This window comes from Mytilus edulis, chromosome 7, assembly GCF_963676685.1.
Source record: "Mytilus edulis chromosome 7, xbMytEdul2.2, whole genome shotgun sequence".
In the NCBI taxonomy this organism is placed as follows: domain Eukaryota; kingdom Metazoa; phylum Mollusca; class Bivalvia; order Mytilida; family Mytilidae; genus Mytilus; species Mytilus edulis.
This window is the reverse complement of record NC_092350.1, coordinates 24,428,773-24,446,414: the sequence shown is the minus strand read 5'-3', so window position 1 is coordinate 24,446,414 and position 17,642 is coordinate 24,428,773. Positions and strand designations below refer to the sequence as shown.

At 30.5% G+C, this 17,642-nt stretch overlaps 1 protein-coding gene across 1 annotated transcript; it reads left to right on the top strand.

Annotated features, from left to right (window-relative positions):
* The first annotated feature begins 2,075 nt into the window (after nucleotides 1-2,075).
* Nucleotides 2,076-13,665, top strand: LOC139482821 (uncharacterized). The gene is made up of 7 exons (XM_071266867.1): nucleotides 2,076-2,253; nucleotides 3,116-3,433; nucleotides 9,457-9,543; nucleotides 10,137-10,181; nucleotides 10,724-10,822; nucleotides 11,435-11,463; nucleotides 12,726-13,665. The coding sequence occupies exons 1-7, from the start codon at nucleotides 2,208-2,210 to the stop codon at nucleotides 12,741-12,743; spliced, it is 642 nt and encodes a 213-aa protein (XP_071122968.1). The 5' UTR covers nucleotides 2,076-2,207; the 3' UTR covers nucleotides 12,744-13,665.
* The last annotated feature ends 3,977 nt before the right edge of the window (nucleotides 13,666-17,642 follow it).

Genomic DNA, 17,642 nt, shown 5'->3' with positions numbered 1-17,642 from the left:
GTGATCGATAATTTTCCAAACATACTTCAAAAAATTACCCAATATGAGCTTACTTTTAAATACTCAATAACTGTTCTTTCGTAAATTTTAAGTTCGTAAGATATAAGACAGACTTAACCGTATATATCATATTATAATCAGGTTCGATGGAAGATGAATTCAAAATAGTCATCAAATTTTTAATTTACTTTGTATTACTTGTGATTATTTAGTCAGGGATTTTATTCTCACAAATCACTTAACACCTTTACTAAATTCTTCCATAGATACAAAAAATTGGTTTGGAATTTTGGTTGTTTGTATAGAAAAACTTAAACGAAATATCACAGCCTTGATTTTATAGTGACGGTTTGTACTCATTCTGAATGGAACCAATTCTAGGCTGTCCATGAATCCTTGAATATTTTATTTGTAGGTTTTTTTGTTGGTGTTCATATTGCTTTTGATATCAGTAGATAAAAACCGTACTTATCATCACTATTGTTATACATATATTCGCATTTACGGTAATGCAATATGTCTATACGAATTCTGTGTTTATAAAATTGAGAATGGAAATGGGGAATGTGTCAAAGAGACAACAACCCGACCAAATAAAAAAAGAACAGCAGAGAGTCACCAACAGGTCTTCAATGTAGCGAGAAATTCCCGCACCCGGAGGCGTCCTTCAGCTGGCCCCTAAACAAATATATACTAGTCCAGGGATAATGAACGCCATACTAATTACCAAATTGTACACAAGAAACTAAAATTAAAATAGTACAAGACTAACAACGGCAAGAGGCTCCTGACTTGGGACAGGCGCAAATATGCGGCGGGGTTAAACATGTTTGTGTGATCTCAACCCTCCCCCTATACCTCTAACCAATGTAGAAAAGTAAACGCATAACAATACGCACATTAAAATTCAGTTCAAGAGAAGTCCGAGTCTGATGTATTGCACAGTTTCATGGTTTGCACAGACTATTAATGACGTCTTTATACTAAATTCATTTAATGTTTGATGTGTTTTGATTGATATTGTAGTATAAGTTACATTTTAGTATCAGCTATTACTATATTTGAACCAGCTGTCAGTAACTACGATAATTATCAGATCTGTTTATTGTTGTTTTTAGTTGTTGTGAGGGATGAATAAATGCCATGGCACGTCCGTTCTTGTTTTCTTTTGTTAAAGGTTTTTTCCTTCCATTGATTGAATAAGTCAAGCATTTTCAACTGATTGTAATAGTTTTTTCTTATTTTGTACTAATACATAACTGGCCTGGATAAGGGGACGATTGGCGCCTTCGAACATGTATAACCCCGTTAATTTTATATTTTCCTGTTCCGAGTCAGAAATAATTTACAGGTAATCGTTTATTGCTGTCTCTCATATTTGTTTTTCGTTTTATTGTTTAGTATAGTTTGTTCTTGTGTTGTGCCGTTATATTACTTTCCCAGGTTAATGGTTTGGCTGACTCCTCTGAAAATGTTTTAACCATGAAACACAATGTTTGTGCCTGTTCCTCAGAATCATGTTGTGCAGTGGTTATCGTTGGTCTGCCATATTTAATTTTCGTTCATTTTTTTAATTTTTAATTAAGACGTTGTTTTTATTCATTTAATTGTTTCATATTTTTCATGCCTTTTAAAGCCTATTTTTAGGGTTTTGGGTAACCTCATTGTTGAAAGGTGTCCTATTATTGTTTGTATCCACTACATTTGAAGTTTGGTGGATAGTTGTCACTTAGGCAATCATACAACAGCTCCTTATCTTACTCTAGAATGAAAAAAATACCAAAATGGACGCATAGAACAAATAGGATAGGATAACACTAATCCCTTATAACATATGTATGACAATGTAAACGAACTTGTGATCAGCAGCTTATTTATTTTGCTATTTATTTTTTTCATGATAAAATGGGGACACTATGCACTTATTATTCTTGAATAATGCATATAAATATAATGCATTTATTTGAGTGTATATGCAATATACTTATACACGTTTGCTTCATTATTAAAATTCCAAATTTAAAGTGTAGAAGGGAAATAGTTAAATAAAAAAGAATACTGTAATGGGAAACGATGAGTAATAGATGACGTTATCATTTTTCTGCTTAACCATTCCATATTTTTTATAAATGATTTTTTTTCCTTATTGCTTTATTTCATTAATTGACGGAAATGATTAAAATGGACACTTATTAGATACTTATATCATGGAGCAAATTTTCAAAACGATCATCATTCTTTTCTCGATAGAAGGTGAGCGTTGATTTTATCATATTATTGGTTTAAAAATGTTTGTGCCACAAATTTATTAACGTTAAAGTTTGAAGCGGGCTATCAAACAGGTATATAACAGGGACAAAAGATACCAGAGGGACAGTCATAAATATAACTGAGAAAAAAGTCTGATAGAAAATTGTCATAAATTTTGGTATGATGATTCTATTCTTATTCTACAATGAATTGGCAAATATGAAAGAAAAATACTTTTCCTTTAGGATTGAAATAGAGTTACCTCTTTTAAACAAATTTGAATAATGTACCATAAAAAGTAAGAATTTTAGAGATAGTGGAAATCGCAAAATATTTGAAATTATTACTGTGATATACATTGAATTACTGCTTTAAATGACATACTTATAAGTATTCAAAATCAAGAAATAAATAATCATACTTAAAATTGCTCCTTAACCGATAAACAAAAACTGACGATGTTGTTATCTTTTTTTGATCCTGAATAGAACTTTTTTACTGTGTAGAACAATTCAAATTTCATCATACTTTGGAGTTTTTGCAATTAACTTATAAAACGTGTATAAAATTGCTATGATATTTACAGGAAATTTATTTCAGAACTATGCAGGTGATGAATCATAGTTACTCTTAAAATGTAGTACAACAAAGCATAGCAATGCAGATTATTGTGTGGCAGTATGATGCTTGTCTGAGCAATGATTTCTTTGTATATGTTTTTTTCAAATAATAAAAGAATAAGAATGGCTTTTCGGTATATATAAAAGGGACAGCTACAAACAGCTTATTTTTTCTACTTCAACTAATTCTTAAGGCATAATGATTGTACTAATTTTAAAGTATAAAAATTGACAATTCATTTCAGCATGTGTGTCTTCCAAAAATAATACAACAGTTCACGTATGTGTTGGAGAAGACGTAACCTTATCATGTCCACCAGCTGGATTTAATAAAACTATCAGTTGGTTCAGGAGAAATGTGTCTAAAAATACTATAACAACGCTGTATGCAGGAACGAAAGGAAAAGACACCAATTTGCCACTAAATGCTGCGGTCGATGTCAATGAGGAAAAAGGAGAATTTAATTTGACGATACAGAATTTAACTAAGGCTGATAATGGAACATACCAGTGCTTGCATGACAAGCATTTAACGTCGTGGCTGTTTCGTCTTATTATAAAAGGTAAAGTTCAGATAATATTGGCTTTAAAAAAAGAAAGAAAGTTTATTCGACTTAAATGTACAGGAATCTGATGTTTAGTAGTTGTCGTTTGTTGATTGGGTTCATAAGTGTTTCTCGTTTTAATATAGATTAGACCGTTATTTTTTTCGTTTTTAAGGTTTTACACTTGTCGTTTTTGGGACCATATATAGAGTGTTAGGTGTGAGACAAACCTCAGTGCTGAAGACTGTACTTAGACTCATAATGGTTTATTTTTACAAATTGTAATTTGGATGAAGAGTTATCTCATTGGCACTCATACCACATTCTTTTATATCTAGTTTTTAATGTTGATGTGTTTTCTATGTATTTTATTTGCTGTAATGCCATTCAAAAGTCTTTCCCTTTCTTCTTATGATTTCCATATTTGTATCCCTTGATTTCTTTTTTAGATGCCCAATAATTCAATGTTATTTAACGTTTCATCAGAAAGATTTAAAACAAAACCTCGTATAATCAATTTAGATAAAGACAAGGGTAAAATAACAAGAAGGTGCAGAAAAGAGCAGAAAAAAATAATAATTTAGGAACCAAACATTGACTGAAAAAATTGAGCGTAACAATTCGAAGGCAAAAAAACACAAAAACATCTTAATATATTTGCCTCTGACCTGTGATGACTTTTGGAATATTATTTATTTAGGCCATGATCAGCCATATAAGACCACGCGAAAGGACCAACACGACGCTGACGTCACATGTAGTGACGGATTTGCTTACCAGTATTGAGCTTCTGTGATCACTACGGTTAATTTCTGGGAATAGTATTGCTTATTCTTTACTTGTAGTGTTGTGTTTTGTAAGCCAATATAACTATTCTTCCTTTTATAAGTTGACAGAGATGAAAGCAACTGACAAATTATTGATATACATTTTGTCTACTATCAAAGGGACTTATGTCAATTCCCTTTGAATAAGTAATCATGTAAAGACATTTCAGTCGGAAACCAGGTTGAAATAGAACAAAAGAATCGAAGCTCTTTTTTAGAGAAGGCGATAAATGTTTACTGTATTGTTTACTATAGTGACAAAATTTTTAAAAGTTAATAGAAACAAACAAAATTGCAATTTTCTTCTCAATTACGAGGTGTTTTATTTTAAAAACATTATTTGCATAAGATTTCAATTTATCTAGTTCATAGTTAAGCAGAACAATTAGATATCAAGTCGACGACATGGGTATCTTTCAAGTTGGATGACAAAAATGCATAACCTCCGATTTTTTTGAAAAAAATACCACGGACGGAAACCATATCAATCTATTACTTCAGTAATTTTCGTGCCTGCCCTTCCATTATGTGACTGAAGAAAAAATTCCAAAAATGGGTAACAATTGTATCGAAAAGAGAAAATCGAGTGCACCGTTTTATGTTAGGGCATTTTTATACATTAATAGTGCGGTGACAGAAGTGTACAAAGTCGTCTAGATCGCGAGTTTAATCTCCCCAAATAACACACGGCTAAAAATGGTCTTAACTTAAGGACAAATATTTCGCTATTATACACACATATTTTCAATCAAAGTGCACTGATATATGCCGCATACTTTGTTTGTATATGTTTATATTCTATGTTTTTTCGTTATAAAACATCAAATATACTTTGTCAGAAAAGTCTTAACGGATAGTTTCAGTAAATATTCCGTGATATGTCAAGTCCTTTGCAACTTGCTCGATTAAGTCTAAAGAACAGACAAAAGTCTTTAAATTTTACTCAGTGAATAAAAAATATGCTAAAAAAACCTCGATTGAAATTTTGAGTCAATTTACCAGTTTAGGGAAGTCGACTTTTGTATCTGCATTGCATGAAAGATTGGATGAGGGGAACATCAAGATATTTCATGCGATAGCTGTTAATTTGAAGAACTCCGTGCAGGAAGTTTGACGACATACAATTTTCTGACTGTTGTCCCTCAGTTTCGGGTATTCAGTGTACAAGTTCTAGAATGCAGTCGTTCATCTGGAGCGCTTGTATATTTTGTTGCAACAAAACATTTTAGAAAGATAAAAAAATACTCAAGTTTGAATCAGATGAGCGCATTAAAAATGTTTTATCCGTGTCAGATAAAGTTAAAGTTGAAATAGTTTCCCGTCCATCTTTTAAACTTCAAGCACTCTGTCATTTTGGTTTCATTACAAAATATTTGCTAAAAACGAAAAAAAAAAAATCCAAACCCGTGGAAGCAGATATTTCAGAACACGATACTGCTTTTAATAATTCTGTTTTGGCTATTGACAACGATTTAATGGTCATTCCTCATGGCACCGTTACTTGATAAATATAGATCATTTCTTCAGGCTGATTCTAATTTAAAATAGTCTACATGTAAAATGCAGTCTAAACTCATTTATTTCTATATAAATTCAGTTGTGAAACAACTTTAACAAGTTCAAGGCAAATATAACATATTATTAAGTAGCAAATTAACTATTTTAGATGCCATATAAGCTTTTAGTCAATTGAAAACTGACCTCAAAATCTCAATGTCAACTGTAATAGACACAAAAAACGGACAGATATTTAATTCCGCTGCAAGTTTCCTTAGAAAAGACATCGAAACTCTAAAGAAGACTACCCAACTTTGGATGAATTGTTTCTTCCTTCTTAATTCAGTCAATGCCTTCGTATTTATTGCAATTCATTCTATAGTTACTCAATGAAACTGCATACAGCCAAGACTATTCTCAGGAAATGGCACCAGAGAAATTGTGGAAATGCTAAGCAATTGATGAGGCAATCATTTTTGTTTTACTCCTTTTCATTTAGGATTGGCTTTATAAATGTACCGTGAGTTTGGTTCCAAACATCTTGTTGAAACATTGAATGCCAATGGATTTTATGCTTCTTAAAATAAAGTACGACGCTATATAATGTGTTACCAACCATAAAATGGAGCGAATTCAAGATAGTGTGTACTTCTCGTATGATGTTTCCCCAGCATCTTTGCAGACAAGCATATGAATGTCATCACATCTTCCTAAACCCCCTTATAGATCTCTGTTAAATCGTGGATGAATTGATAGGGATGGTTTGAAGCTGGTATTTTTTAGAAACAAATGTCTTCGGACTTCCTACAATACCTTGTCTGTACTTGTAAAGAAAAACTCAAAATAACGTGTTTGCTTTGAGCAGAACCTTTCATGTGCAGACCTGTGACCATGAGTGAAATGTGTAGAAATATTAAAACATGTCAAAATGTTAGAAATTATTATAAATTAAGGAACGTATCTCCCTCATGCAAAGCTCTGATTCATTTCACGGATTTGGCTATACTTTTTGGAACTTTTGGATTATAGCTCTTCATCTTTAATATAAGCTTTGGATTTCACATATTTTGGCCACGACCATCATTGAAGAGACATGCGTTGTTGAAATGCGCATCTGGTGCAGAAAAAATGGTACCGTTATTGTTATTGTGACAGTTGATGAAAATGAACATGATGGAGATAAGGGTTGATTTAGTATAAAGCTTGTTGCACTGGTACACACGAATCCAGTCCCTAGATTAGGGGATTTTTGGCGTGCCCTTAAAGTTAAACCCCGCCACTATCTGTATGTGTCAGTTTTAAGTTACGAGACGGTAATGCAGTGTTTGTCGTTTGTTTCTATATACTATATTAGATTCTTTGTTATTTATTTTGTACATTAATCAGGCCGTTAGATTTTTTGTTTGTTTTACATTATTCGTTTCGGGAATTGAAGACTTTGCAGTACGACTTTTACTCATTGTTGAAACCCGTACGGGACCTATACTTGTTTTGTGTCTCATTTGGTCTCATTTGGAGAGTTGCAATCATATCACATCTTCTTTTTTTATATGGAATACTTTTGAAGTTTGTGGTACGTTGCAAGGGAAAAAGGGGGGATAAAGTTACAAAACCTATAATGTAATAGATATTAACCAGAGTTAAATACACAACAAAAGATAATACTATGGTAGCAGTAATAATTGTGAAACGAAAACAAAAAGCAACGAGTAGTCTATAAAAAAACCTGAAGTATCCGCAAATTCAATTTGAGGTCATATTTGACTGTAGTGTTCTATGGCTTTGGTTTGATACCTCACCCAATATGATAGTTTAAAAAATAATTTTAAAGTATTGCCCTGCCTGACACTTGATTTTTACCTGAAATATATATTTTTCATAAGGTTAAGGTGCTCTTAACATTTTATAGGTTGAAAACTTGATTTTTGAAGTTTTGTTTACATAACGTCGTTTTAGGATTTTTTTTGATAAAAAAAAATCTCAATGATTAAGGTTTATGTATAATAACAAACATTACTAAAGCCAAAACAGTATCATTTGTATTTAGGTAGAGTTTAGAAATAGACAAAAATGTCAAAATTGAAACCCACCCAAATTTTCACAAATTTTTACATATGACCTTTGACCTCAATTTAAAAAAAATGTGACCATATCAAGTCCTGACGACAGGCATATTATTATAGTACACGATTTCCTCTTTCCAATGATATATTATGTAGGTGTGTGTTCGGTGGGGAGATTAAATTCCAAAAAATCTGCCTTCAGTTACCGCACTATAAAGCTACAGGTTGACGTTATAACACAAAAAAATCACAGTACTAAAAGATGAAATATATAGATCAAGTGAAATACCTATCTAATGAGTCACAAAAACAAAGAAGGTGTGTTCGAATAGCTATTTTTTTTACTGAAAATAATTGACGACAGTCTTTCAAGTTGGATGATGAAAATGCATATCTTCGAAAAATTCCAATTTTTTGTGTGTGATAACTAGAGTTTATAGTCTTCATACACTAAAAAAATCTAGTCTGCCCTTCCACGAAATATTTATTTAGAATTTTTTTAAATGTTTATGAATTTTCGAAAATTCCACCTGACAACCGATCAGACAATAGTTTTAAGTTGAATCAATGCAGACAAGATTATTAACTGATGCTCATTAGCTAGTTGATACATTTGTCTTTAAAAATACAAATGACATATAAGGATCGTAATAGTGCAATATGGATAAATTTATCGGTTTCCAAGAGCAAAATTGGTAGCGCGTCTTCCCTACAATGGCTTCCGTTTCTACGATTGTGAAAATGAACTGGCGTAATGTGGAGATAATTTTGACGAAGTAGGATCCTGACTGATTTAGGAACCGACCTACGCAAAATAAAAAAAACCAAAGAATTAGGGATAAACATTCATAGTTCATTTCGAGAATTACAAACATGAAACATTAAAAACGTCTAGGATAATTTTTTTTCACAGAAAAAAAAATAACAAAGAAAATGATGGTTGAAATAAAATGAAATAAAGAGCAAACAACACCGAAGCAAATGAAAAGAAATAATAAAACAAGCAATAGTGTTATATGAATTTAAGAGAAGTCTGTGGATTGTGCAGTGCAAACCGTACTTTACACCGGGATGGCCACAGTAGAAAAGTGTCTTTGAAAAATTACTTTTGCTCTCAAATATACATTATCGGAAAAAGTATTCTTCATTCATATATATCTTCACATGAGCATATATATAAAGCCCTTTACAACTTACTTGACTTGTTATGAATTTAGCTCATTTTGAAAAGTAACTTACAGATGCTGATATCAACGTCAATTGGTATCGGATGAATAGTTGTCTGAAAGGCAATCATACCACACTATGTAGAAAATGTTGGATTAAACCAGGTTTTAAAGCTAGCTAAATCCCCTCACTTGTATGACAGTCGCATCAAATACCATTATATTGACAACGATGTGTGAACAAATCAAACAGACATAATAGGTAAACATGTAAAACAAAAAGGGATACAGCAGTCAAAATTGTGTTATAATCTTCATCACTATAAAACAAACACGCACAAAATGGCATATAGACCAATAGAGTAATAGAAGTGAATTGTCATATTTAATTACTAGTATGCCAGATTTGGGTTTATCATGTATTTTATGCTGTATTTTATCAATATCAATATAAATTATATATACTTCCAAATATTTTTTGCTTATAGATTCAGATCATAAATACAACAACTCTGGCAGTAAAATCAAAGAAAACAATTGTTCTTGTACAAGTAATGTTTCTGAATACAAAACAGGTATAATCTATATATAAGTCTTTCTTATTCAGTATGCTATCAATAAGTTAACACTTGAAATATGTTCAAACATATTTAGATAAAAAAATAATGTACCAAAAGAAGCAACAGTTTTATTCTTAACTTATCTCAGATTGTTTTAGGTGAATTGATAGGCTAAATGGGCTTGGTGAGGAACTCTGTTAACTCGTAACGAGTTCTATATACCTTATTCGTCATCTGGATTTTTGATATCTTGATTTTGAAACTCGAATACCCAATGTTGACAGTAGACGTTTTTATTATTACTGCTTATGAATATCATTTTGAATCTAGTACTATTGTGTCATATCCTTCTGTTTTTATAATGTGTCATACTATATGAACACTTGTCTTGTCTAGAAATCTGCACATTGACCCCTGATTGCCCTTTCGTTTTTGTGCCGTTTGTTGCCGATGCTGTTGGTTTGATTTATTTGTAACCACCATCTCCTTTTTTGTTTTATTCTACATAACGCATATGTGTATTGCAAGTTTTCAAAGAACATTTCGATATGAATGATATTTTTCATTTCTAAATTATAATTAATTAAACGCTTCGTTTACAATTGTAGGTGTAGGTGTATTTACAATTGATACGAATGTACATGAAAATAATGGTGAGTCAATTTATTGTAATTACTGTTAACCATAGCTTTGACCTTTATAAAATGAGAACAGGATAAAAGGTGCAAAGGTTTAACATGCAATAAAACTCGGAAAACAAACACTTTGTTAAATTTGTGAATGAAAGTATGTATGGTCAAATAGAGCATATACATTGTACCTTATGCAAAACAAGATATCAATTTCCTCAAGATACTCCTTGTTGTGATCAATCCGCTATCTTAGAATAGCTGATGATGGTAAATTGCTAGCTAAAACGGGAAAAGGGAAATAACTTGAAATAATTTGACGAATATTTATTGAATAGGACATAGTCTGGAATTGCAACCTTATTGTGTACGCCGACGATTTCAAAATATATTTATTAGATCTGATTAAATTTTAATGTGTGCTGGTATTCATCTTACTTACGAGAAGTAGCTTCAATTTTTCGTCGATAGACCAACCAAATTAAGGTGTTACAATAACAATGATATTGATTTATCCTATTCATTAAAATTATCTAACAATGAACATACAATTAATTTTTTTCAAGATGAAGTGCTAAACATGATGTGGTGGTATGTAATGTGCTGTGGATTAATAGCAGCTGGAATAGCAATATTATCTTACAAATATCCGACATTTCATAAAGGTAATAAACACATTAATTAATACGTTTGTGTCATTTAAATTGTTTTACTAATTCCTTATATATTTTATATAATTATGTTAAACGCATACATTCAATAATTAGAATTATGTAAGTTTACATATTTACAATGCAATAAGTCTTGCCACTGCTCCTTTCCTGAAAATGCGGCTTTTGTGTTGACTTTACATTCAAAAGTTGCTGATGTTTCGGCGTTTACCCAATTTTGCAAGGTATTTACAGTATTATGAACAGTACTAATTTTACTGCATACTTCTTTTACTGTGTTGCGTTATTTAGATATCTTATACTATAAAACAAACCTGAAGGATATATTTAGTAAGACTTTTATGTTCTTACCTTTTATTTCATATGATAACATTAGTTTTCTCTAATTATTATTAATGTGATGATATTTTAAAATCCAATGATAATTAAAGAAAAATATTCTGAGACAATTATAAAAACATGTACAATGACAATTTATAAGAACATGAAGGTACAAAATGTCCTGTAGCATGGTCTTTTGTTACTTTTTGTTCGCGTACAAATCGTAATATACACGTCAAATTAGCATTCTCATTCTTGCTCATGGATTGTTCCATAATATTTCAGGGCTGAGCGGGGACAATACATCAAGAAAGGTAGATTTAACATAATATTAATATATGTATTTGAGTCTAATCTAATATATATTCCCGGTGAAGTATGGATACTTGTTACTTATGATTTTACTTTTGAATATCATTCTCTCAAAACACATTTTAAATTAATACCATTACAATTATTTGTGTCTAATTTCATCAAATAAGCATGTGCTCTCAGATTAGAATATTGAATAAAATCAGGGGTGAAAGTAAATGCCAAGTTAAAAATTTTTAATATTCGGTTAAAGTTCTCCATATTTGTTATTGAATATCTAACTTTTCTAATTGGAAAGTTTTTTAATTGAGTTATGGGTCGACTAAACGCGCATCTCTCGAACTTAATTTTAGCCAGATATCTGTAATGAGTTTACCAACTGCATTTTGTCCCTGTTGTTATCATCAGCCCAGTAGACAACACTCCTGTTTGAATATGAAATATCATTATTGCAGTTTTTTTTCTGTAAATTATGTGTTATTAAATGTTAAATTAGTCTGAAAACACTTTATTGCTATGTCAATTACAAACATTAAATTTAAGAGTTATTTTTAATTAAATGTATTAGTCAACTGTCCACTTTGTACTTTCTTTTCTTTTATAAATTTACAAATATATTAAAGGGGAAGATGTGAGAGCTAAAACGTCAATGACTATTTCAAAACAGCTACATATTCGAATGTCTATAACAAAATTGAAAGTTTCCTTCGCTAGTGATTGTCTTATATCATACTTTTATAATTTTATTGTTATTTTGATAGTCGATGGTTACTCTTTTATATGTTTTTGTTTAGAAGATTCATTACTCGTTTCGTAAATAGAGATTAGGAGATTAATATGATATAGCAATAAGTTCAATACTTTTTGTTGCACCTATCGGTGTTTTGGATTCTGCTTTCTTTGTGTGTTCAGTCTCATTGCCAATTTATTGTTAAACTCAAATTTGTCGCTTGTTATTTGAGGACAGGAACATTTTCTTGCAGTCACTTTTCCATTTCACGTAAATCGTAGATTGTACTTATCTACTGTTTACGTGAAATGGAAAAGTGATTGCAAGCAAATGTTCCTGTGTTTCAAAATACATACAATGATAGGAAATATTTAAATTGTACTGCCGAACGGTTTAAATTATATTTATCAGATAATGATGATCATAAGTTGTTTACTTATTATAAGTCATTTAGTTAATGTGCAATATTATGAAAATAATGCTGGAAATGTTTAAGTCAATGAATAGAAGATGAATGTCATTCTATATTTGCAGGAAATCATAGTGGTTTAAGTTGAAAATTTGCCTAAGTGACTATCCAGCATTTTTTTGTGAATGTTAACACAGAAACCAGAAAATGGAACCAAAGGATGAACATAAACCATATCATCTTTTGTTTGAACTATGTGGAACCAAATAAAGTACTACAGTATACTAACTCGATTATTCAGGCTATATGTCTCTATCAATCAAGTGTAAAACAAACATCATTATATTTAATATCAAATGCAACTAAACGTTATAAAGACATAGATATATCTGCATCTTCAACAATGGACAATCTCCAACAATGTGTACTAGAATTTAATAAATGATTTCTTTTTTGTTGAACATTATTCCTGTTTGCAGTATTTCAGCACCTCCTTTACATGCTTTAGTTTTTTTTCCAAAAACAGACAAAAGGAAAAAGAAAACATTGAATATAATACACATTTATGAACAACCACTTCTAAATGGTGTGTACTAACAATTTCGGCCAAAAAATGACATATCTGTCGATCTTGTGTTGCAAATTATTTTCATTTTTAAAAGGGTATACTTATCTTCATAATTTCAATACAATACCTGTAGGCGAAACGTTAACAAAAAGGTATGTTGTCATTAAAGAGGAAGAATAACCTATGAGGAGTAAACTGACGATTTCATCTTTATTAATCATTTGTAGATCTTAATTTACTGATCATTTTTATTATTTAGAGTATCAATCTATCTGATATAGTTCTCGTTAAAAAGCAAAAACACTAAAAATGAGTGCATATAAATATTGTTATTAAAGAGCAATACCTCCAGCAAGAAATAAATTTCGGCCATTTGTTTTGTTCATAGATGTTTACGTGTTTGTAATTTTTTTCTTATTTAAGTTTTTAACTATTGATTGATGTTTTTAAGATATCATGAAAAACACCAAAAATCATAAAAATATTCATAGCTATGACTCAAATAAGGTGTCGTCGGTCGATTCGGCTTTGAGGACTTATTTGAAGATCTTGTCTTGTTGATAATGCTTGCTTTAAATGGTTGTTTCTATCTATCATGACTTTTAAAGACAAATTAAATTTTCAAAATGATAGACATAATTGAAACAAATTGTGAATTTCGTGATTAAAGGCAATAAGATCTCGTCTCACAATTTAAAGGCTAACACACAGTAAGAATTCCAAACATTTTTGAACATTTCTGCTCTTGTCAGATTTTCACTATCTAAATGTCTATAGTGATATTTAAGATAACACACAATACCCGTTTGTAGATCTTGTCTTGACGATTTCCCTTTGCAAAGAGTCTATCTACCTTTTATACTTTTCATAAGTTTAAGCAAAACACTTTCTATCTTTATCTTTCAAATAATAGTTATAAAATAAGTGTTTCTTTTTCAAATTTACATATTTCCTCATGTATTATGTAAGATAATGTACTGTCGGCTGTCATTAATTGAAAATCAATAACCAATACTTTTAGAACATCCAAATTACATTCTGTTTTAAGAAGATTTCCCAATGCTCAATCTTTAATTTTCTGCGATATTTCATTTTTATCATCTTTTTGTGGCCGTATTGTTGTTTAATTTCTTTTGAAATATTGCACACCTTCATATGTGTCCGCTGTGAATTCTTTGTTGAAATACACTTAATTTTTTATATACTTTCATTTTTTTTTACAATAATAAAGGGATACTCACACTTAATCTCTCTATTTTCACCAAAAATGCATATCCAGACTCATGCATGTCACTGTAGAGAAGATAACACAATGATTCTAACATTTGAAAATCTCAAACTATGAAAACATTGATTTCGTGATCTAGATAGAGGTACATTTTGAAAATGACTACCAATTCGTGGTGTTGTTGGTTACAATAGTAAAACTGAAATCGCCACGTTTGTCACACAAAAACAATTGTTGGTTTCATCATAATTATGTCATTATGTATAGGTACAAATCCAGATATGAAGCAAGTTTCATGTCTTCAAATGTGTCCTTAATTCTTGTTCATTTAAATGTTTCAAAAGTAAGCACTGGCCGAAATGTGAGTTATTTAATGAGGGACAATAGATCAATGTATGAAATTTAAGAAGTTGTCTTATATAATGAGTTGTTAGAATTTTGTTTCATACAAAATGCAAAACATATCAGCCACTAAGGGTATAACAACGGTACTCCTTGAAATATTTACTGTTAATTGAAATATCAATTTAAACAACCCGACAAATATCTTGTCGTTCTTCTTTTGATTATAGTTTATTTGAGCATGATAAGTAGAAGTAAAGAGTGAAAAAAAAAGAAATAAGTTCGGATTTTTTGGCAAAATTATAATGATTGTGAACAAATTTTCTGAGTTGATCTTTATAATTTCAATGATTCTATATTTTTCAAAAAACTAAGAATGCAATATATCTTGTAGCTTGACAAATGTAAGCTTTGATGACAAATGTAAGCTTTGACAAATATCAGCTATCATTTTGATTAAATCGATGAAAACTCTGGTATCATTTATGTGTTGTGTTTTGTGTACTGTTTGTCATTTTCATGTTTTTGACATGGCATTGTCTGTTTGTTTTTGACTTATGAGTTTCAATATCAATATGCTATTTTTCGCCTCTCTTTAGTAATTTACACCAAATTATGGCACTTATTTGGTTATGATGAGATAGAAAGTTTGTTTAAGATAAAGTATATAAATAATATCATTGCCAAAACGCCGACTATCAATATATATATATTGGTAAATTTCTCGTCTTCGGGACAAATAGTGGTATCTAACAATTGAAAATAAATACACTTATGTGCAGCATAAGTGACTTTATTGTACATTGAGAGACTAAATTTTAATTGTATTTAGTCTTGTGTTATCATTGTTTGTAAATTTTAGAAATATATAGAAAATAGTTATGGATTGTACATATGTGGTTATCTAACTTGAAACTCATTGGAATTTTGTAATTGATAAGGGGACGCTACTTCAAGCACATGTTTTAATATCCAGCCTCTTTTCCAAGTAGCTGCCAAAGGAAGGACACACAGAAATTTGGTGACATTCAATTTTCATAAAATATTTTAATTAATAAATTAAATTATATGAGTTGAGTAGACCATATAGTAAGCTTTACAAGTCCTGGACCTGAAGCAGTTCAAACGTAAACGAGAACACTAACGGTATTTTGATTACAATGCATCAAACAAATATGACATACAAGAATCAACGGAAACCACTAAATAACAAGGTTTGACTTTCAGCATGCAGCTGTCTTTAACATAGCTATCGCTCAAAACTAACAAAAGTCATTGGTAAATTAGCAAAAGGTTAAGAAAATTGAAAATTGCTGATTGAGTAACTCGCAATGTCTGAATGATAGTGTATGTTTTCTATATAAAGATTTGTATTGCTTCTGAAAACCATCCATCAAGTTTTGCAATGAACTCTTTAACAGAAAATCGGGTAACACATTTAATAATATATGCTTCAGCTGTTTGAGTATGTAAAAAATATAATATGCTTGTAGAACAATTATATATCAGCTGCATAGGTGAATATACAATCAGGGGACTGTAATGTGCGAAAGAGACAATTCAACTACTAGTAAGTAGTGGTTGTGTGTGGACCTAATAGTTTATAACTGTTTAAAAGTTTATAAGAGTTTATATAATGACATACTAGAACAATATATCTAAGTCAACGATATATATTTTGAAAAAAACTAGTGTCAGGTTTTCACGACAAAAAATGAACAGACAATGCTGTGTTACAATTTTTTTTTTCATTATTTTGTACATATATAAATAAGGTCGTTAGTTTCCGAGTTTGATTTTTTTTGATTTTTTTTATCTTTTATTTGTTTCTCAATAGTTAGGCTTTAACATACAGGTACCCCTACGCTACCATCGGACAAGGGTATCAAGGGGTTATATATAGCAAATAATTCAGTATACAATATTTATCACTGACAACTTGATTTTTACAATTATAATATTTAAGGTTACATATAAATTTTATTTGTTTATATTCTCTCACTCTCTGACTTTCTCTTATACAATACAAGTACTCTTCACACATTTGTTTTGCTACAATATGTATATTGACTTACATTTTAAAGACACAAAAAAACAACCCAAAGAAAATTAAGGATACAATTTTGTTCATAATACATATATATGTTTTTCTCTCACTTATATGACACAATAACTAATTAAATATTTTAAGTAAAGGAGACCAACATTTTTCACACACTTGGACTCTATTATTTTTCTCTGCAAAATATTCAAGAAATTGGTATTTCTTTATTCTATTCTTTAACCCAACCATATTTGGTTTTGTTTTATTTAATTTGCATTTGTATATATAATTCTTTGTAATTATGACTAACAGATTCAGTAATAAACTTTCATGTTTGCAACCAAAAAACATATTCTCTTTGTTAAGAACAAAGTTTACAATTATTTCTTTTACGACATTTGAAATAGACTGCCACAATTGAAAAGTTAACCTTCAAATGCCTCATCACCAATATACAACATTTTTAATAAAAGACTAAGCACGATGGTGATCTCCGGTGCCTTAGAAAGGTAAGCAAATTTTGCAACATATATAGCATCTGTTGATGTACTCATGTAAGAAAACCCCGATTAGTATAATTCGTTAGGTCGCCTTGAGGAAAAGAAAATGAAAGGACAAGATTGTTTTTGCGACAATTGGAACAAATCCGTCGTCATCTGTGAATATAACAACCAAACAGTGTCTTGCACACAACTTAGCTTGTGATGGCGTCCGTCAAATTTTCGAAACAAAGACTTCCATTTCACCACTTGGAACTCTTGGTTAAAAACGTAATAAAACAAATGTACAGAAAATAAACTCACCATAGATACCAGGACTTAATTTAGTATATACACCAGACGCGCGTTTCGTCTACAAAA